The sequence below is a fragment of the Helianthus annuus genome, chromosome 7 (assembly GCF_002127325.2).
Source record: "Helianthus annuus cultivar XRQ/B chromosome 7, HanXRQr2.0-SUNRISE, whole genome shotgun sequence".
Classification (NCBI taxonomy): domain Eukaryota; kingdom Viridiplantae; phylum Streptophyta; class Magnoliopsida; order Asterales; family Asteraceae; genus Helianthus; species Helianthus annuus.
The window spans coordinates 81,671,961-81,694,953 of record NC_035439.2 but is presented as its reverse complement, the minus strand read 5'-3'; the positions used below and the strand labels follow the sequence as shown (position 1 = coordinate 81,694,953).

The window sequence follows — 22,993 nt, the reverse complement described above, 5'->3', positions numbered from 1 at the left end:
ACCAAGCCTCGGCCTCCCAGACCGAGACTCAGCCTCCCAGACTGAGCCTATAAATAATAAATAAAATGTGCTCAACATTTATTTGTAAAAACGTTTTGGATCTGGACTTAAGTGGTATGCAGTGCAAAAATATTTTCGTGAGAGCCCTAGTGATCATAGTCTAGACTCGAGAAGGAATCCTAGTTCGCTATGATCAGAGCTCTGATACCAAGCTGTCACACCCTGGCTTTGCGGAAGCGTGGTTAATTTTGGTGTGACTTCTTAATACCATAGCTTAATCATAACAAAGCTATATGAAATAAAAACCATGCAAGATCATCCATTAAAATATGTTTTAAAAACCAAATACAACAACATTGTCTTAGGACGTTGACTCAAGCAACTGAAACTACAACCTGATAACATATATCATTGTTCAACATACACAAACATGAACATGATATAAACGCAGTTTAAGGACTGTGACTCGTCCAGGAAAAAGTCACATCCCCTAAACCCGGATGACCTCGTAACTCCTATGCAGCGGGAAAACATAACATACCGCACCAGATCTTTAGTTCCCTGAAATACATGTAAGTTGGAAAAATCAACAATAATGTTGAGCAAGTTCATGTGTAAGTGAGTAATAAAACCTTTGTAAGTATAAAAATCCTGGTATGCAGCAAATAAGGAAAAAGAGATCACCAATGGTTTGCAAGGCCATTGATATGTGTGAAGTGCAAGTAGGAAGACTTAAACCTAGCGGATTTATGTGTTGGGCACAAAGTCACCCCGAGGTCCGTTATGGTGGGCCTGGGGCCGGGCTCGCTACACCCAGATAGATTTACCGCTCCTGTCCCTCGGTCCTACCCTAAGGATTAATGGCCTCAAGTTTCCGCCTAACCACTCAAATGATCTAAGTAGTAAACCTCCTTACGCTAACCGTACCATGTATAAAGTACTCATAAATATAGTAACATGTATTTCACCCCCGCATTTTAGAAAACTGAAAACAGTTAAGAGAAAAGGGGGACATGAACTCACAGTGGTGCGTCTCTAATAAGAAGATCTCCTGATCAAACCGCTAAGCGACAACCTACACGTACTAAATCTATTAGACGGACGACCGTGCTTTAAGGTTAAAGTTTTTTTGGGAAATAGTTAGACAACTATTTCGTAATTACACTTTGTAACTATTTGGTAAACAGACTCCTTCCCAAGGATGGGGGATTTAATACATGTGCGTTCGTAATATTCGAAATATATCATTAAGTCTCACTTAAAATATATTTTATTTCTAACTCCAAAATATAAATATTTTTCCCAAAAATATTATATTTTAATACATATGATTTTCACAAAATAATACCTTGACAAAATACGCGTTCATAAATATTTTCTTAAAATGTGTAAGTTACGTTTTAAAGGTTGGGTGGTATTAGCTATACCGTTGTAACTTAAATATTTATCGTAAAGGCGTTCGTATTATTTTGGAATCGTTAACATTTGGTAATATTATTTTTACCCTAAAAATAATATTTGTATAGTTCACAAAATAATCATAAACATTTATACAAGTGACGCTATGAAAAATATATATATCAAATATATATTTACCCCGTTTTATTTTGTGAAAATCCCACCTCCGATATTTTGTAAATAAAGTCGTGGCGAAATTTACACTTTGAAAACAAGTCAAAAATACATTTATAACACTTGTGATGAAAATATTTCTAAGTGTTAGGTTTTTGGAAAAATTTCGCCAGAGTTTCCCCTGTAACTGGAGGTGGCCACGCTTTCAAGCGTATCATTTTCTTTTAAAATTCAAATCAACAATTTTCTCATTCACAAAAACAATTTCCAAACCATCAAACTAGTCAATATATATGTAAATCACAAAAATTACATGAACTGGTGGTTTGTCCAAAATATGTAGTAATTTCTATTACTTTCAGTGGATCTTTGTATAGATCAATTCGGTTTCTTGTGAATCTCGTTTTTAAAGAAAATATATTTTCACATCTTCTTGTAAAATTTGACAAAAATAGTTCTTTGTCGAAACTTAGTGTTACACAAGTGTTTACACAATTGTGTGCTTACAAAAATCACTTTTGTTTAGTAAAGAACCGGTTTAGAAATTATGATTTCACTTGACACTTGGTTCTTGGAAAATACCATTTGTAGATCCGTAGATCTACTAGTTTTGAACACTATTTCACAATTAAAATCGTTTTTACACAAGTTGATGCTTCGTAAGTGGTAGTGTTCATCATTTAACCCCTTTTTACACTTGAACATACTCTATGTCATGATCCATGAACATGACTAATCCGGGTTAGATGATGATCCGTGCTACCACAACATAGATCGGCAATAAATAATTACACAAAACAAGTTTTACACGATTTACACAACAACATAGCTTTTAACCAACATATTCATCATTTTAGTAGACTTTTAACATATCATCTTGTAAGTTCATGAGTTTGAACCGTCATATTTCATTTTAACCACTTTAAAATAGATCAAGAGTGCTTTTATAGCAACTTACTACTAGCTCGAGGCTAGGGAAGAAACTAGTCGAAGATTGGGTGGATAAAAGGAATGAGGTGAGGTTCTTCACGATCCGAATGCACCAAGCTCCTTTGTATGGGATCCTTCACCCTTGTAGACACTTGGAAATGCAAGATCAAAATCGAAAGATGGATGGATGGATGTGGGGGTGTTCGGCCTAGAGTTTGAGGAGAGGGAGAGAGAGTGATGTTTGAGTGTTGTGGTGAAGAATATGGTGTGTTCTTGTTAATACTTATAGACAAAATTCTTCACTACTAACCAATGGATTTAGTGTCTAAATGATATGGGACAAGGATGATTAAATTAATCAACAAGTACAAAGAATGTCCCCCTAGGGGACGAGTTCGGTTAGAGGGGGGGGGGGTCTTGGTTAGAATTCAACTAACAGTTAGCCATTTAGTTAAGTGATTAGAAGGTAAACTCGGTTACTAACGTGTTATGCATTATAGCGGGTGTTAGGGTATTCGGGGACCCTAACTAGTTCAGAAAAATAAAAACAATGTAAATGGCAATATTTTTATGTTCCGGGTAAAGTCCGGTTGTCCAGTTGGATAGTGATCCGTTAAAGTACTTAACAAAGCTTTAGAGTGTCGTTAACACTATTTTTAGTGACACAACTTATTCCCGACACTTTGGAAAGTGTCTAGTAATATTTTTCTCATGTTTTGGCACTTTATTAGTTAGCTAGATACTGAATTTTTGATTAAAGTGCTGAATTTTGTACTTAGAGTACGTTTTAGGCACATCCGGTCACTGTAACTTATACCTAGTGACGCAGTTCTACAACCATTATATCCCTACACTCTCTACTAGTGTAGTAAACTATCTCGGGCTCATACAGGCCTTAGAGGCAGTGTCTACCTGATGCTGGCTATATCAGCATGTTTAATAGGTTATCCGTTCATAGTGCTACTGTGCTTTCGTGCATCAAGGTTATCACTAGAGTTCAGTATGTAAATAATGGAGTGACAGCAAATAAAGTATGATGCAAGCATGTACATGTATCAGTATTCAGGTAGCAGTTTATCCATAATTTCAATCAAGCACAGTAATTAAGCAGTAATTAATTATTAATTAAGTCGTACGGATACCTGATTTGGTGAGGGTTGTCACAGCATGTTGACAATTCGTTGGGTTACAACTCCTATTTCAGCAGGGATTACAGCCTCGGATCCAAATACCAAGCTATAAGGTGTTTTCTTGTGGCTTGTTTTTTCGGTTGTTCTAATTGCCCATAGAACACTAGGCAATTCTTCGAGCCAGTTGTTTTCATATCTTCCTAAACTTGTCTTGATGCCTTCCACTATGCTTCGATTTTCCCTTTCAACCTGGCCATTTGATTGCGGGTAAGCCACTGAGCTGAAGATCTGGTTGAATCTGTACTCTTTACACCAAAGGCTGAAAGGCTTTTCAGCGAATTGTTTCCCGTTGTCGGTGACAATCACTCCCGGCAATCCATAACGGCAGATGATGTTTTCCCAAACGAAGTCAATGACCTGTTTGCCTGTGATCTTTGCGAGGGGTTTAACCTCGGGCCATTTGGTGAAATAGTCTATTGCGACTAGCAAGAATTTTACTCCTCCTTTGCTTGGAGGGAAAGGTCCAACAATGTCCATCCCTCACTTATGGAATAGTCATGCCGAGGTTATTGGGACAAGATCATGCTTGGGATTTTTTGGGATTAGGGCATGAATCTGACAAGCATCACATTTCTTCAGTTGCTCAGTGGTGTCACGATGCATCGAGGGCCAAAAATATCCAAGATTCATGAGTTTTGCAACCACCGACCTAGCTCCAAAATGGGCTCCACATACACCTTCGTGAATTTCTTTGATCAAATACTTACTTTGCTCGGGACCAACACATCTTAGCAAGGGGGCAAGGTAACCCTTTTTGTAGAGGGTTTCTCCTTGTAACACATATTGCCTTACTTTGATTTTAACCCTTTCAGCTTCTACTTGATCATTGGGTAGTTCACCATTTTGAAGGAATTTTTTGATGGGAGTCATCCAGTTTGGATCTTCCTCGGTGACTACGACTTGAACCTCCAATTCATCAATTGATGGAGCCTTCAACACTTCTACCAACACCTTTTTGGTGAGGTGGGCGAAGGTGAGAGATGCTAGCTTACTTAAGGCATCAGCCTTTTTGTTTTGGGATCTGGGAATTTGTTTGACACTGCACGTTTGGAAGGTATTCATCAGCTCTTTGGATTTTTCCTTATATCTTCTCATATTGGGTTCTTTGGCGACATAGCTATCGTTGACTTGGCTCGAGACTAATAATGAGTCTGTGAACACTTCAAGCTTTTGAACTTTTATTTCTTTAGCCAGCCTTAAGCCGATGATTAGTGCCTCGTATTCAGCTTCATTATTGGTGGTATGAAAATCAAAACGAAGAGCATATGTGAATTCCAACCCTTCTGGGTTGATTAAAACTAGCCCAGCCCTTGACCCTTCAACGCTTGAAGCTCCGTCGGTGAATAGCTTCCAAGCTTCAGGGTTGAAGGGTTCAGCGATGGCAGTGTTTACTTCGTTATTTATTTGGTTTGGGACTTCCACAATGAAGTCGGCCAAAACTTGGGCATTAATAGCTTTTCGTGGGACATATGTGATGTTGTGTTCACCTAGCTCCACCGCCCATTTCGCCAATCTTCCCGAGTTCTCAGGTTTTTCAAGCACATTTTTAACAGGTTGGTCCGTGACCACTTGTATGGGATGTGTTTGGAAATACCTCCTAAGCCTTCTAGCTGTTTGAACTAAGGCTAGGGCAAGATTTTCAAGGGGAGGATATTTGGTCTCAGCCAATTTTAAAGTTTTGCTAAAGAAGTAAACAGGTACCTGAGCCGTGTTTTGTTCGATTGTGAGGACTGCACTTATAGCTTCCTCAGCAATTGATAGGTAGACTGAAATTAACTCTCCTGTTTCTGGAGCTGCGATGTCTGGCAAGGAAGCAAGGTGTTGCTTCATCTGGTTGAAGGCTTCCTTAGCCTCATCAGTCCACTTGAAGTCCTTCTTATCAGAACAATTTTTAAGTATTTTGTAGAAGGGTAGGGACCTTTCAGCCAGCTTGGAGGTGAAACGCTTCAAGGCAGCCAGTTTCCCATTTAAGCTTTCAACCTCTTTTTTGGTTTTTGGTGGCTTGGCTTCGAGGACAGCTTTTACTTTGTTTGGGTTAGCCTTGATGCTTTGTTTTCCGACAATGTGACCCAGGAATTTTCCTTCTTCGAATCCAAATGAGCATTTTTCAGGGTTAAGTTTCATGTTAACCTTTCTGAGATATTTGAAAGTTTCTTGGATGTCATCAAGCATTTGATACTCCGTCTTGCTTTTGATTACCAAGTCATCGACATAGGCTTCCATGTTTTTGCCAATTTGACTTGCAAAAGCTTTGTTCACCAGACGTTGGTAGGTTGCTCCGGCGTTCTTTAGTCCAAAGGGCATCTTCTTGTAACAGAGGATTCCTTTATCAGTGTGGAACGCCGTCTTTTCTTCGTCTTCCTCTTTCATGAGTATTTGATGATACCCTTTGTAAGCATCGAGAAAGCATTTGAAAGGGTAACCGGTGAGCGAGTCAACCTTGAGGTCAATTTCTGGTAGTGGATAGCAGTCCTTAGGACAAGCTTTGTTGAGATCTTTGAAGTCTATGCACATTCTCCAAGAGTTGTCTAGTTTCTTGACCATAACCGGGTTTGCAACCCATGATTGGTACTTGACTTCTCGGAGAATGTCAGCAGATACGAGCTTCTCAACCTCCTGACAAGCAGCCAGGCTTCTTTCTGGTGCTAAGCTTCTTTTCTTTTGGACCACAGGTTTAACATCGGGAGGTATTCTTAACTCATGCTCAGCAATGTTTCGGGGGATTCCTGTCATATCTTCCGGACACCAAGCGAAGACATCGCTGTAATGTGTCAACAACTTTTCCAAATAAGAGAGAGTTTCTTGTGAAAGGCTTAGGTTGATCCTTATTCTTTGTTCAGGGTACTTAGGATTTGTGATAAGCCTTTGCTTGTCTTCTTCACTTCTGGGACTTTCGCCTTCAACCACGTAGGCCTCTTGAGAGGGTTGAAGGGTTGCTATCCCCCTCTCGGTTGGGAATTTTACCGTGCCATGCCCAACAGACACGACCATGAAGAAGGCACATTGTCCCGGTCTTCCTATGATCACGTCATAGTTCGAAGGTATGTTGATAACCACGAAGGTGAGTGGCTGGATCCTTTCCTTCTGACCTTCACTGAAACGAACATTCAGTGTCAGTTGCCCTAAAGGCTTGAGGGGTATATCAGCAATGCCCTTTATGGAGGTTCCAGAGGGTTGAAGCCTTGATCGCTCTTCATTACTTAAACGGTTAAAGAACTTCTCGAACATGATTTCGGTGGCTGCCCCCGTGTCTATGTACTCCCTATGTGTTTTCAATGTTCTAATGGTAGCTTCTACGACGAGAGGGCTTGAAAGAGGGCCTTTTTCTGTTGGGGGAAAGCAAACACATTGAAGCTCCCAAGCTTCCAACCGCTGCCTTTTATGAGGAACCTTTTCATCAGAGTTCACCATATTAACTTCCTTCCCCTTTCCTTCAGCCATTTTATCTCGAACCCCTTTCACCAAATGGGCGAGTTCTCCTGACTTAACAGCTTCTTCAATTCTTTTCTTGAGCTGGAAGCAATCGTTGGTGTGGTGACCTTTTTCTTCATGAAACTCAGAGAACTGTGTGGAGTTCTCATTTTTTCTGCTTTTGGGGAGAGGCCTAGGAGGCCTAAAGTTCTGCTTGACTTCTTCTGTTGCAAGGATTTCTTGAGGAGTCTTTGTGAGGGGTGTGAAGCTCATGCCTTTCTCACTGGTTGGAGGGTTCCGGCCTTCAGACCTTCGATGGTCTGAACCCTTCTGTCGTCTGTCACAGGAGTTGTAGTTCCCTCTTTTTCTGACTAGGCTATTACTTCGCCAGCTAGACCCTCTTTTCCTTTGTTCTTTAATATCGACCGCCTCCTCTCCCCGAATGTGGGCTTCCGCCTTTTCGAGGGACTCTTCCAAGGTCTTGGGAAGGGATTTGTTGAAATCTCTTGTGAGGTATTTCGAGGTGATAACGTTTATGAAACCGGCTACCCTCATTTTTTCATCTGCCCCTACATAGGTTAGACCTTCCTTTTTGTATCGTTCAATAAACTCACGAAGGCTTTCGTTGTCACGTTGTTTTATTTGAAAAATGACTGTTGCATCTTTGACATATCGTCTCTGCTGGGAGAAGTTGGCCAGAAAACCCCTGCTAAGGTCATCGAAGCTTCGAATGCTTCGAGCAGGTAAATCGTTGAACTAGATCCTGGCTGATCCGATAAGGGTTTGCATGAACATTAGACAACATTCAGCATTTGACCATTTCTCGATCCTTGCTGCACCGGTGAAGATCTGAAGGTGGTCCTCTGGGTCCTTTGACCCATCATACGTTCTGATGTGGGACGGCATCTTGATCTTCGTTTGAAAATCATAATCGGCTATTTGCTGTGAGAAGCATGAAAGGTTACTTGCCTTATAGGGTTTGGCCAAGTCTTCTTCGACCCTTGTACCCATATTATTATTACCATTGTTGTTCCCTTGAGTGGCTAGCACTTGATTGATGAAGTGTTACCACGGGAAGCTGGTCATCATCTGGGTCATCATCTGGGTCATAGGGTTGAAGCCTTGGAGGCTTCCGGATGTGACTGGGCAGCTAACTCCAAGAGGGGTGCTCATTACCGCACTTCGTGCCAATGGAAGCACAGACAGGGCTTGTTCCCACGAATTGGCTGTAGAAGCTGGAAAGCTTGATATTGGGGAATGTAGGAGCTGATCAAAGTCAGCTCATGGCCCAGAGGAGCACCACTCGTAACTGGCTGAGATGAAAATAGGGGATGTGTTGTAGGGTTTGCAATAGTAGACAAATATGGAACAGGGTTTGGAGGATTACTGGGGCCGGCTTCATTCCTGGTTGTAAAAGGTGGAATGGGAGGTCCGGGAGACAGCGTTGGTTCATGTTCATCATAGTCTAGACGAATCCTCACTCCCTTATCCTTCTCTTTGTTCACATACTGGTTGAGGAGAGTCCTCAACTCAAGAAAATTATTGGCAACTCCCTCGGGGGTAAGTTCAATACGTGTTGGGGTGTCAGTGACGCCAACATTAGGGGAAGGAACTCTGGATCTAGAAGGAGTTGGAGTGTTAAAGGTAAGACACTCGGGTGTGCTCCCCGGAGTTGAGAAAGAGATTGGAATAGCCACATGAGCTTGGCTGCTACCCGGAGTTAAAGTGTTTGTGGTACCTGGTTCACTTCACCCGAGGATCCACTTTCAGACATGGCGATTTTAAGAGAGAAGAGCTACACTACTAGGTCTTTTTGAGGAGAAATAGCGGCGTAGCCCCACGGTGGGCGCCAACTTGTTGAAGCAACAAATAATAGACCAAATGTAGTAGCGAGGGTGGTTAGGCAGAAGGGTTAAAGGGTTTAACCTTGCCTAACGCAGGTCGTGGGGTCCCCCCACGTTTGCAAGACGTGGAAGGAGGTTCACTAGTTTGTTTTTCTTGTTTGAAGATCCAATTCTGAAGTGTTGTCCAGAAAAGGATGGAGGAGCAGAAAGAATAAGTGTGAATTGAATGTGAGTGAGAGATACTTGCGTGAAGCAAGTGTACGATGTAAAGGACCAGAGTTTAAGGAAGTAAGTCTGATCGGAATGCCTCAACTCAGTAAATGAAGTGTCACTTATATAGAAGAAGACATCTCCCAAAGAGGCATTCATTTGACTAGTGAACTAGCTTGCAGCGATCGGCTTACCCTTTCGGGGGTTGAAGCCTTTTAACCCCTGGATAATAGCATGTGCTCTGTGGACCTGCGTTGCTTTTACGGCTGTGGTTGGTGAGACTGTTTGGGGATGTGACTTATTTACTGTTCCCGTGTTACTTTACTCTATCTTCTCAGCTTTTTCAACCACCATTGAACCTTTTAACCTTTGGGCGTTTACGTATTTGGTCATTTTATTTAGTCTTGGGCTACCCCCATCATCAATCCCCTAGAACATAAACTCTCGAACCCGCTGGCCTGCGATCACCTAAGTTTCTCTCCGATCACTGCTGATCTGTCGCCTCCGATCACTGCACAACGGTAACTTCTGATCGCTGCAGCCTTTTCTTCGACTTTAATCACAACTAACAGCCACCAGACACACCGATGTTCACCCGTCATCCCCGTCATCCAACCCGGTACTCTCCGCACGACAATTGACACGAACCACCTCCCTGTCTCCGTCTTCTGCTGTTACTAGCCTCCCGTGATTTGTGTATAGCAACACCCCCTCGTTGCGACCTGAACCGGCAGCCAAACACGCTGCGATTGTCGACCCACCTTGCTCCTGCTGCTCTTGCAGCCCGCACCCGAAGGCTACTCCTATCTTCGAAAGTCGACTCTCAAAACGGCCCTTGTTTAACCTTCGCTCTCAATTGTTGGTTTGGTTCAGGCCAAACACTACACACAAACTCACGTACAGCAACTCTATATGTAAGTGAAAAATGAAAGTTGTGATTCACAATAAGTAAATAAAGGCCTTTTTCTTTATTATTTATCGTAAATGAGTGAAGCATTACACATAGTATGCTTGAATGCAAAAGTTGCACTTTATTCATTAACTGAACATGGCTATTTATAGCCTTACAATGACCCTACGAATAAAAAGAGAATAAAAGATATTCTCTCCTAAAGAATTGGTAAAAGTATGATTTCTTCCTTCACACAACGTCTACCTTCTCAAACGTTCACCTCCATACTCGGTCAAACTACTTTACCAAATCTAATTTATTAATCCTATTAAATAAACCGAACATGACCAATAAATGCTTTTAGCCTTCAAATATCTAGCATCCATGCAACACGTGACATTTGAACATCAAGCTTATTCCATGCAAACAAATAACTCTTGACCTGTGACCCGCGACCCATGAACAAACCCGAGTAAACCCAACATTATTATGGGTAGCGGGCTTTTATTCGTTGGTCGTTTAAAAGGCATTTAACTTAATGTTTGTATTCTGTTTGAATAATTCAACTTCATGTTTTACCCTGTATGTATGCATAACCCTGTATGTATACTAAACCTAAAGTTATCGGCTTCTACACCTTTTATGAATTCCTGATCTGGATTAGCCCACAAGCACTATGTCATTCAGCAACTACAAATCATTAAAAAACATGTTAAGACTTTCAGATTCCCTTTAACTTTCTTTCTCCTTGCAATCGAATATTTCCTGCACTAGTAATATCCAAGTTGTTGAGAATTACACATATTTGACTTATTATATATATTGGTAAAACCATATCTTAGCGTTGACTTCCAAATGCTGTTGTATGGACACAATATTGAGACAACGACATTAGAACCAATAATTTATAGGGCTAATTTCTATGTTATTTTTTTGGCAAATTGGATTTAAATAATCTCAGCCTTCTCAATTTGGTCGATAATAATCCCAACTCAGTTATTGGCCGATAACAATCCCAACTGGTTCACTTTTGGCCGATAATAATCCGCCGTTAAAAATAGCTTAACAGAGTTAAGCTTTTTTCCGAATTACAAACTAATGTTTTATGTATTTTGATCAGAACGAGGATACGAGTCGATGTATGTAAAACTTACATCGAAACGATGCTCAAACGGTTTGATTTTTGTTAATTAGAAGTTTAAACATCCGAATTGAAGCACCGTTTTCGTCGTTTGGGGCAGTATTTCGAGATAAATTTAACATCAATCAACTCGTATGCTCCTTCTAATCAAAAGCCCTAAAACATCAGTTTGTAATTTGGAAAAAAACTTAACTTCGTTAAGCTATATTTAACGCATACTATTATCGGGCAAAAGTGGACCAGTCCGGATAATTATCGGCCAATAACTGAGTTAGGATTATTATCGTCCAAATTGTGAAAGCTGGGATTATTTAAGGTTGAGGGTATTGATACATCCCTACTTTTTAAGTGCACATCCCCCCCCCCAAGAGGTGGCATATAGGGCAATAAGGGGAGTATATAGTGTGAAAGCAATTAATGTGCCAGAAAAAAGGGTTTTTATAAGCCTCTCATTGCCCTATGAGAGGCGTATAAGGTTGTGGTAGGTGGAGCATTAAACCCTACACGTCTCTCATTGAGCAATGAGAGGCTTATCGGCACGACTTTTGATGAATTTAAGGTATAATTACTGACATGAAAGGAGAAAAAGCGTGAAAGTGACCCATATGACCCTTATCGAGCTATACGACCCTTATCGAGCAAAAATGTTTATTTACCCAAGCATACGGGATTTATGGCTTTCAAAAATTTTCAAACTCACAAAATACCAATAAAATGATGAAAATTCTTAACTAAAAAATTTGGTTGAGACCGTGAAGCATAAAGATGTCGTTTTGGGACATTGGTAATATATTTGGCGAAGATTCGAACCAGTCGTACGTCTCCGAAAGCGATTGGTTATCCGGAATTGATCGAGGTGAGGAGGAGGTTGTGTCTGTGCCTCGTTGTGATGACGGGGATGTGCGACCCGTGTTACCTGACTTGAACTAGGTGTTTGTAGATGAGGGGGAACCATCTTACATTGCCCAAAGTTATCCGCGACACGAATACGTGACTTACCATTCGTATACGGAAAACCAACACAAGTTAGAGTATGAGGAAGGTGCTAAGGAGTATGAGAAAAATGATAACGAAGTCGAAGAAGGTGCTAACAACTTTGAGGAAAATGATAACGAAGTCGAGGAATGTGCTAAGGACTTTGAGGAAAATGATAACGAAATCGAGGAAGGTGTAATGCACTTTGAGGAGGGTGTTTACGACGACGAACCTGCTAACGAGGAAGGTGTTCACGACGACGAACGTGCTAACGAGGAACGTGCTAACGAGGAAGGTACTAATGACGAGAAAAAAACTAAAAAGGTATGACATAACCGTCAATTACGTGTTATTCGTGTTATATAATGTTGATATAATTTTAGAGTGAAAAAAATGATTTTGTATACGTGTTATTCGTTATATATAATTTTTATTAGGTAGGAGAAATCTAGAAAATGGTTGACCCGTTCCGACCTTAACCCGAACCCGACCCGAAAATTGTGTCATACAAATCAACCCGATTTCGTTATCATTTTGGTGAAACATTATAGTTATATATAATTTTTATTAGGTAGGAGGAATCTAGAAAATGTTTGACCCGTCCCGACCTTAACCCGAACCCGACCCGAAAATTGTGTCATGCATATTAACCCGATTTCGTTATCATTTTGGTGAAATATTATATATGTTCTAGTGAAATATTTTGTTAAAAATAGATTACTTAGGCTTGTAAATGAGCCGAACAAACACGAACGACACATGTATACCGATTAAAAATAGAAAATGTATGACACGAAATTTCATACAAACCCAAAAATGTGTCATACATATTAACCCGAACCCGATGTTGAACCTGAGTTTTTTTATTGTTTTTTCGACAAATTAATATATTAATTTCATTTATGTGGATTTCTAATGAACCTTTTTAAGGTATTTGGGTCACTTGAAGAATTGAAGAATTAGGTATACAAAAGAGAAGTTGCGAAAGGTTACGTCATTGTGACCCAACGAACAATAACAAAAGGCGAAGGTGCGTCAGCAAGGACAGTGAAGATATGGTTGCAATGCGATCGTGGGGGCGAACCCAAAAGTAAAGCATTAATTCGGCGTTCCGGTAGCAAAAAGGTTTGTTGATGAATGGAATGTCTGTTGACTACGTCTGCATTATGTCTTAGGTCAAGATAGGTCAACATAGGAGCTAGAAAGTCAAAATTATGTTTAATGTTGTAGTTTCGCTCATGTGTACATATAGGTTAGTAGTTCCGCTTATATGTCAATAGGGTTTCGCTTATGTGGTATCGAGATGGTTTCGCTTATTCGGCATGTCATATAAGCGAAAGCATAGGGTCTATATATAGGCATTATAAGCGAAACCTGATCATTCGTTCATGTACGTCGGAGCGGAACTAGATCAGTGCTTTTGTGACGAAACTCTGTCAAATTTGTATCAGAAAGCCATAAAAGAGAAGGAATTGAATAGGAAAAGCTGTGTAACTTCATTTACGTTGATTCCGCCTTCGTACGTGAAGATGAACGTTCTCAACTGACTGTTTAGGGTTGGAACACGGTCCAACAAGTGGTATCAAAGCTCAGGACGAGGAGTTCATACTACTACAGCTTGAATCTACAAAATTCTCTCATTTCTACTCACTTTCTCTCATACTTTTTGATTTGAACTGGTTCCTACGGTTGAAATGGCCTGAAAATCGAGTATAACGTGTGAAACATAGTAATAACAAACCCTAGAAAGTTTCAGGTTAAAACACGGCTTAAAAATGATAAAGATTGGGTAAAAACATAGTTCCTCTTTTTCGGATATCGCAGGTTCCGCTCGTAATACATAGCTTTCGCTTGAAAATAACCTGTAGTTTCGCTTATTCCGACATACAGGTTTCTCTCTTACAGACGTTCCGCTCATACAGACATTATAGTTCCGCTCGAACGGACATTGAGTTGTTTCGCTCAAACGAACATTGGGTAGTTTCGCTCGTACGAACCATATAGTTTCGCTTATACGTACATTGTGGTTTCGCTTGTCTGTCGAGTCATAGTTTCGCTTATCTGACACTTTCGCTTATCAGTCACAATAGCTGATAGTTTCGCTCATTTGTCACATTTTTCAAATATTTCGAAAATTTTTCTAAGTGTTGGCTGATTTTGCAGGTATTCTCAAGATGGATGATATATTCTTGAACCCATTCAGTGATATGTACGCGTTTGCTGGAAATTCCGGAAACGATGATACTTCGTCAAGTAATGCAAACGAGAACCCGCCAAATGCGAAGAAAAAGTTAACGGAAGCTTGGGAATCGGAAAGTGCCTTCGGAACCTTCAATAAACCTCCAAAGCTAATGGCTATCGAGGAATACAGTCGGTGGTCAAGAAAGTTTGAAGATTGGTTGATGGCGTTTGCATTTGCTAGCTGGAAGAGTCTGAAAAACGGTTATGAAAATGGAAACAAAAATGGTGAAACTTTAACATCTGCTGATGAGATTGAATTGTTTGTAGCTGAGCAAAAATGCGTGGCTTTGTTATTTCAGTCTGTCCGAGAGGATATTATTTCTTTGATCGATTATTCAAACGCAAAAGATCTCTGGAAAAAGCTAGAAACGAAATGTCTAGGAAGTGCTGAAATTGTAAAAAGTAAAAAGAAACTTCTTAGGAAAGAATTTGATATGTTTAGCTGTTTAAAGAATGAGTCAGTCTGTCCTTGGGGTAATCTCGTAGTTCCTACGGGGTGGAGATGATGGGGTCGGTCCATGGATTTTCCTTCCTTTTTCCGTATTTCGCTCAAAGGGTTGAAGGGAGATAGTGCATCAAGCTGTTCGCAAGGGCCAACTTGATCCTCTTCCCCAGGGATCCCCGATAAGGGAACCCTAGGAGAGCCGCCGACTCCAACTACCGTCCATGTACGATCCATACTAGATCTGACCAACTGCCCATCCTACCTCCTCTACGTTCTTGACGTTCTTGACAGCCCATCTTTGTCTCAGTAGAGTCTTTCAGTGGCATGTTTCGGTCCTCTTCCCCATTACTTAGAAAGTAAAATGATAGAAAGGTTTGGTCATCTGAAGCTGGAATTAGCAAGACATGATATCAGGTTTCCTGATGAAGAGCTTATCGACAAAGTGTTCGATTCATTACCTGACGAGATGGATTGTATATATTATGCGCTGATGTTGAAAAACACTATTGAGCCTGCAAAGTTGACTGTGGATTTAGTGATTGAGAGACTTGAAAGTCACGAGTTGGAACTGAAGAAGACATACAAAGTCAATCACTCATCTTACCAGCAGAATTTGGATTTGTATTATCCAAAAAGCATGATGCCAAAAGCAACTTCTCCCAAAACTGCGTTTTCTGCTGAAAATGTGTCCACATCAAGTAATGAAAGTCAAAGTGGTCAAAGCAGTGGAAATCACAGTGGTTATCATAGTGGATCTTCATCATCTGCAAGTCATTCTGATGCAAAGAATCGTTTTCAATGCAACATTGCAATAGACTTGAAGAATGCTCAGAATTTTGATGAGGAGTCGGCCAAACAGCAGATGATCTTCCTAGCATCGGTGTTGGAAACGTATGAAGGGTTAGTAGCTGGGAAAATAGGCAATACCAACTTAACGAAGGAAGATTATGATCAGATAGATCCTGAAGAAATGGAGCTGATCGACATTCGTTGGGCTATGGCAAGTGCTGTTCGTCGAGCACAGCGTTTCATGGAAATTACCGGCAGGAAGACAATTGGTGGTCCATCTACCAAGCTGGGGTTTGATAAATCGAAAGTGACATGCTTCAAGTGTAAGCAGAAAGGTCACTTCAAGTGTGAATGCAGAAACGCATATGCTTTTGAGTCGGAGAACCCTTTCAGAGATGATTACTACAAGAAGGCGATTTATCACCAGCATAAATCTGAGCCACCTAGATTGAAGCAGGTTGAAGACAATAAAGAGAAATCTAGAGCTCTTGCGGTGATTTACGATGATGAGGGGTATGATTGGAGTCAAGAGGCTCTACTAGAGGAAGATGCGGTTGGTTACGCATTCATGGCGAAAACTGAACCTATTCCGTGGAAAGATACTCGTACTGAAGAGCAGAAGTATAGATACAGAAAAATGATTGCTGAGAACAGAATCATTAGAATTTCTGGTATCTATCTGGAAGCGAGAAGAGCGAGAAGATGGGATCCGAACAGGGAGTGTTATCTTGATCAGGATGGAAATATTGCGATCGATGACAAAACGCTTGATATCGAAGCCATAATCAAAGAGTTAAAAGAAGAAGATGAGTATTGGCAGAATAAATGGTGGGGAACTGGAGACGGGAAAGAGAAAGAAGAGAAAGAGAAAAAGGAGAAAGAAGAGCAGGAGAAATAAAAAAAATTGATACTGGAGTTATTGATACAACGCAGGAGTTGACTGCAGAGAACCTGGGAAAAATGGCTGACAAAGTGCTGGCTGCTAAGGCACTTGAGGTAGACTCTAACTCCGTGTCTGAGTCAAAAAGCCAGGTCAGTTCAAACTTGTCAACAAATGCGTCAGGTAAACAAATTGATGGAAATGTTGATTGCAAAAATTGCAACAAAGAGTGCAAATTTTGTAATACAGTCACGTATCTCAACGGTAAGAAAGTTGAAGATCTAACAATAATGGTCAGAAGTGTTGAGAATCAAATTCTTGATCGTGACAAAACAATTAAAGCGTCAACTGAACGAATAAGAGAATTAACTAGTCAAATTGAAAAAGATAAAATTGATCATGAAAAAGTTAAAAATGAAAATGAAAAGTTAATTCTTGAAAACCGTCAGATTTCTGAAAAGTTTGAAAAACTCAAAAGCACAATGAAAGATTGTGATGATCGAAATGGTAAAACTCATAAAGAAAACATTCATTTAAAAGCAGCGCTGAGAGTTAAAGAAGAATCAATCAATCAACAACTGGATGAAATCGCTAAACTGAAACTTAAATTTCAAGAGGCTGAAATTGAAAACGAGCGAATCCAGTTGAAGCTTAACAGTTACAGCTCCGCAAGCTTTGTTTTGCAACATATTGTTCCCAAACCCATCGGGAAAAACAAAGCTGGCGAAGACGTGTATTCTGATGGAACCGGGGTGGGTTTTCATAGAGTTCCACCGCCGATTTTGGATAATTACACGAAAAAGCAATCGGGGTTGGTTGAAATTGAAGAAGAAAGTGAGGTTGAACTTCCAGAGAACATTGATGTCACGTTCACGTCTTCCAATGACGATAGTGTCCAAAATGATATTGTAAAAGGTGTTGTTGAAAATGTGCTAAAAACGGATAATGACACTACTGAGGAAGATGGATGTTTCTTGGACAAATACATTCCGAAACAAAAATCCAAGAACAACTTAAATGAAGAATCAAATCTTGTCATGTACAAGATGTTGGGTTCAGATAAGTTGTTTTCGGATTCAGAGTTTCCGATAGAGAATGTTAACATGAACAAATTGACAAATGTTTTCAAGTTGGTCGAAGTTGAGTTGTCAGCAGTGAACAATCTGAGTCAAAAGAAAAGTAAAATGAGGTTTGAGAAAGAAAAAGTTTACAACAAGAAATCTGTTAATACACCACATTTTTATAATAACAACCGAAACAATTGGTCGGGTGGTTATTAGTGGGGTAAATCGTATCAGAAAAGAAATGTATCAAACAGAAGTTTGTTGAGAAGAAAAAGTTTGTGAACAGTTCAAGTTCACTTGCTGATGAAGAGAAAGAAATTTTTTCAAAATCAAATAAAGAGTTCTTTGAGAAGAGAGCTTCACAGGCTCAGTCTGAAGGCACAAGTCGAGTGGCTGATACTCGAATATGCTTTCGATGTAATCAAGTTGGTCACATTGCACAAATGTGTACCAACGTGAAGCTTAAGACTGAAACTGTGAAGACTCAACAGAAGAAAGTTGATGTGAAGGGTAAAGCACCAATCGTTGTTGAGAAAAAGAGTATGAAAAATGACAATGTCAAAGTGAAAAATGAACTCGTAAAGAAGTCGGTAATTAAAAATGACAAGTTTTATAAACGGGTTGCATTATCTCAACAAGTTTGGAAACCAAAAACAGAGAAGAAAATTTCAACTTCTGAAGTGAAAAAGGCTGAAGAATCAATTCAAGTTGATTATGATGCGAATTTTCCACCTCTGAAGGCTGAAAACTTTAAAATTCAAGTTTCTAGAGTTAAAACGGTCAAGCTTACACCTAAGGCTGATGAGGCCTGGGTGGACACCATGTTTAACTAAGCAGTTTGAATTGTCGGAGCTTCCTTGATCGCGAAGCATGAATCGGCATCTTTATTGAAGTTGGTTAAGTCAAAGTTTGTTATGTGCAGGATCTTCCAAAACTTGTATCCAGATGGATCATGGATAGTGGAGCTTCAAGACATATGACAGGGAAGACCGCGTTGCTGTATGATGTAAGAAACATAAATGGAGCATACGTAGGTTTTGCGGGTAATCAAGGAGGAAGGATTATTGGTGAAGGAACGTTATCCAACGGGATTGTGACGTTTGAAAGAGTTAACTACATTGCTGAGCTGGAGAACAATCTGCTGAGTATCTCGCAGATCTGTGACAGGATGTATACCACTCATTTCACTGATAAAGAATGTTTGATCTTGAAACCAGGATTTGTTATCCCTGAGGAATGGATTATCATGAGGGCACCGAGAGTTAATGATCTGTACGTGTTGGATATGAGTGTAGCTACTACAACCACGGGTCAGGCTTATTGTTTCGTGTCCAGAGCAACTGAGAAAGAATCAAGATTGTGGCACCGGAAAATGGAGCATATACATCTTAGAAAAATGAATCATTTGGTGCATAATGATTTGGTTACAGGAGTTCTTGTCAAAGGTTTTCATCTGGAGGGGGAGTGCATTAGCTGTATAAAAGGCAAGTAGAAGAAAAAGTCACACCCTACAAAGCAAGTCAATTCAGTCTCAAGACCCCTGGAGAGACTTCACATGGATTTGTTTGGTCCGGTGAATGTCAAGAGCATTACGGGAGAGAAATATTGTCTTGTGGTTACTGATGATTATTCCAGATTTTCGTGGGTTTCTTTCTTGAAGACGAAAGACGAAACGTTTGACAGTTTAACGGCGTTGTTCAAGAAGATTGAGAATCTGTACCAGAGGCGTATCGAAAGAATTCGAAGTGACAATGGTACTGAATTCAAGAACAGCAGAATGGAAGAATTTTGTGATTAAAGAGGTATATTGCATGAGTTTAGTGCTCCGTACACTCCGCAGCAGAATGGAGTCGCAGAACGCAAAAACCGGACGCTAATCGAGACGGCTAGAAGTATGCTCGTAGATTCAAAGTTTCCAATAAATTTCTGGGCTGAAGCTGTTTCCGCCGCATGCTATACGCTCAACAGGGTTCTCACTGTCAAAAAGTTCAACAAAACATGCTTTGAGCTGATCAATAATCGCAAACCGAATTTGAAGTATCTAGAACCGTTCGGGTCACCCTGTACAGTTATAGAGCCTTATGGAAAGTTTGGTCCGAAGTGCATTGAGGGTATATTTGTTGGATATTCAAGTCCTACGCGCCGTGTCTTCGTTCCAAGTGAGAAGCGGATTATTGAAGCTGCAAATGTTGAATATCAAGGTTATACTATGCCGCCACAAAGTCCAGGAGATTCATGGCGATATCATTACGACAAGTTGTGGGAATCGTTTGACATGATGGAAGAAGAAGAAGAAGAAGAAGATTTCTTTGATGAGTTGGATATTTTGCGCCAATACGAGTCACAGCAAAGGTTTCCAGCTGAGTATTCAAGACGACCACGAGAAACTTCAAATGATGATGAAGCAGGTCCGAGTATTGCTGGTGAACACGATGATGTCCAACAGAATGAAGTTGCTCAAGATAATCAGTCAGATAAGAATGATAATCAAGAATCAGAGAACATGCCGATCTTTGATCATGGAGATTCAGATTCTGAGGGGGAGCAGATTCAGGATTCAAGTCAAATAAACCAATTGGTGAACAAAGTGCAAATCAAAATGTTACTAATCTGGAAGGTGATGGATGTTCCAAGCGAAGTAATGCCGCGAACTCTTTCATATCATCCAGAGGAGTTGATCATAGGAGAATTGCATTCAGGCGTTCGCACGAAACGTCAAATAGACCAGGTCTTAACATGTTTTTATTCTACAGTAGCACCTTTACAAACTGAATTTTCATTAAGTTGTTTCATTTCACAGATCGAACCGAGAACGTATAAAGAGGCGCTTACTGAAGACTCTTGGGTCATTGCGATGCAAGAAGAGTTGAGTCAGTTTGAAAAGTTGGGAGTGTGGAAGCTAGTGGATTTACCGGATGGTCAAAGGAAATTCAATACAAAATGGGTATTCAAGTGTAAGAGAGACGACGGAGGAGTTGTTGTAAGGAACAAAGTTCGGCTCGTTGTTCAGGGCTTTAGTCAACAGGAAGGAATTGATTTTATAGAAGTCTATGCTCCTGTGGCACGACTAGAGGCAATCAGAATTTTCCTAGCATTTGCGTCTTGGAAGAATTTCAAAGTTTATCAGTTGGATGTAAAATCGGCGTTTCTTTATGGGAAGGTCAAAGAGGAGGTTTATGTCGGTCAGCCGCCGGGCTTTACTGACCCAATCCACAAAAACAAGGTCTACCTATTGGACAAAGCGCTGTATGGTTTACACCAGGCCCCGAGAGCTTGGTACGAGACTTTGTCTCAACACCTACTAGCCAACAAGTTCATACGTGGAAAAGTGGATGCCACTCTCTTCACTAAAGAGGTCGACGGACATCTTCTGATAGTTCAGATTTATGTAGACGATATAATTTTTGGGTCAACGAATGAGAAATTATGCAAAGATTTCGAACAGGTGATGAAGCAAAAATTCGAAATGTCATCAATGGGGGAGATGAAATTCTTTCTGGGACTTCAAGTTGAACAACTACCCGAGGGAATTTTCATTCACCAGACGAAGTACGTGCATGATATTCTAGAGAAATTTGGAATGTCAAGTTCTACTCAAGCTGCTACCCCACTTGCGACAAATCATGGGATTCACCCAGATCTCAACGGAGACAGGGCTGATGAAACGTTCTATCGTTCCATGATAGGTTCTTTGATGTATCTAGCTGCTTCACGTCCTGATATCATGTACCCAACATGCCTCGCAGCAAGATATCAATCTAACCCGAGAGCTTCGCACATGATTATTGTGAAGAGGATATTACGCTACTTGAAGGGAACTCCTACATTGGGGTTGTGGTATCCTAGAAAAGGCGACTTTGCGCTCGAAGGGTATTCCGATTCGGATTTCGGATGCTGCAAAGTCAATACCAAATCAACAACTGCAGGATGCCAGTTCTTTGGACCTAGATTGGTTACCTGGCAGTGTAAGAAACAAACGTCTGTGGTGTTATCTACATGTGAAGCAGAGTACGCTTCTGCTAGTAGTTGCTACTCTCAGATCCTGTGGATACAGCAACAGATGCGCAACTACGGTTTGCAGTTTCTTAACACACCTCTGTTTGTTGATAACGAGGCCGCAATAAATATAACAAAGAATCCAGTACATCACGCTAAAACTAAACATATAGAGATTTGTCATCACTTTATTCGTGATTGCTTCGAGAAAAAGTTGATACGAATTGAGAAAATCCACACTGACGAACAGAAAGCTGATTTACATACCAAAGCTTTTGATAAAAATCGGTTTAAATATTTGTTAAAACTGAATGGTATGAAGCTTCTTTCGGTGTCGGATGGCATAATTGGCGTTGATGAGAGTACTGTTGCGGATGAAGACGAGAAACAATCTGCAATGGTTTGTCGATTTTTTACCTGTTTTGGTATTTAGGGGGAGTAGATGTATATAGTTTATTTTCAGAAAATACAAAAACAGTAAAAAATGCAAAAATACAAAAACATGATAAAAACTGAAAAAGAGCTTGTGTAAAAGGGAAAATGATAGTACATCGGCTAGACAATTACAGTATGCTAGAGAATTGTAAAGTCTAAATGAGTTAAACAGTCTCACTAATGATGTATCGATAGGTTTTCGCACATTTAGTAGATTTATTCGGGATATAAACCTAAAATTTCAAACTTGTGAAATTCGTGGGGAACACGACTTGGATATGCAGGTAACCCCTGAAATCTCGTTTGAAAGGTCCCATATTCTGAGATACTAGGTCTTTATACTCAATGATATCTGGGGTATTATTCCGGGACTTCTGCTGTATGGAAGTACTGACCTAGTCCCCGAATAATACTTTCTGCAAATGCTTGAAACACAGCATCGCCCTCAGCAAGCTAATGAAACAATAAAATTGATAGTCGCTGCTGTTGTAACTAAAAGATCCTCTAAAGGGGACACACCAGAAAGTCGAAGCCGTCATCTCTCTGCGTATACGGAAGTACCGACCTGAGCTCTCACGGCCCTCGCATTTAACCCGTTACAGATATCATCTGTGGTATACTCACCTGTAAGACTGAATATCTGGGATTCTGGATACGGGAGTATATTCAAGAGGTGGGATACATGAATGAGCTAAGTTCATAAGACATCTAAATTGTATCCTGAACAGATTGAAATCTATGTGAAAATTTAAGATGCATCAGTATATCGACAATCGAGGTGAATTGTTTAAGTCTGAGTATGAAATGAAGCTTAACGGTACTAGTAATTTGTCTGAGAAGCTGATATGATTCCCTGACACGCTCGCCAAAAATAAGTTTGTATATAGTTTACTTTGTTTACTTTCTGCAATTTTAAGTTATCTGCATTTCATTTCTTAGTTTAGAACACTTTTTTAAAATCCAAAAAGATTTTATTTC

At 40.2% G+C, this 22,993-nt stretch overlaps 1 protein-coding gene across 1 annotated transcript; it reads right to left on the bottom strand.

Moving 5' to 3' along the window:
* Positions 1-374: 374 nt before the first annotated feature.
* LOC110914618 lies at positions 375-6,920 on the bottom strand. The gene is made up of 4 exons (XM_022159404.1): positions 6,314-6,920; positions 5,892-6,196; positions 4,599-5,732; positions 375-395 (listed from the first exon to the last, which is right to left on the bottom strand). The coding sequence occupies exons 1-4, from the start codon at positions 6,918-6,920 to the stop codon at positions 375-377; spliced, it is 2,067 nt and encodes a 688-aa protein (XP_022015096.1).
* Between the last annotated feature and the right edge of the window lie 16,073 nt (positions 6,921-22,993).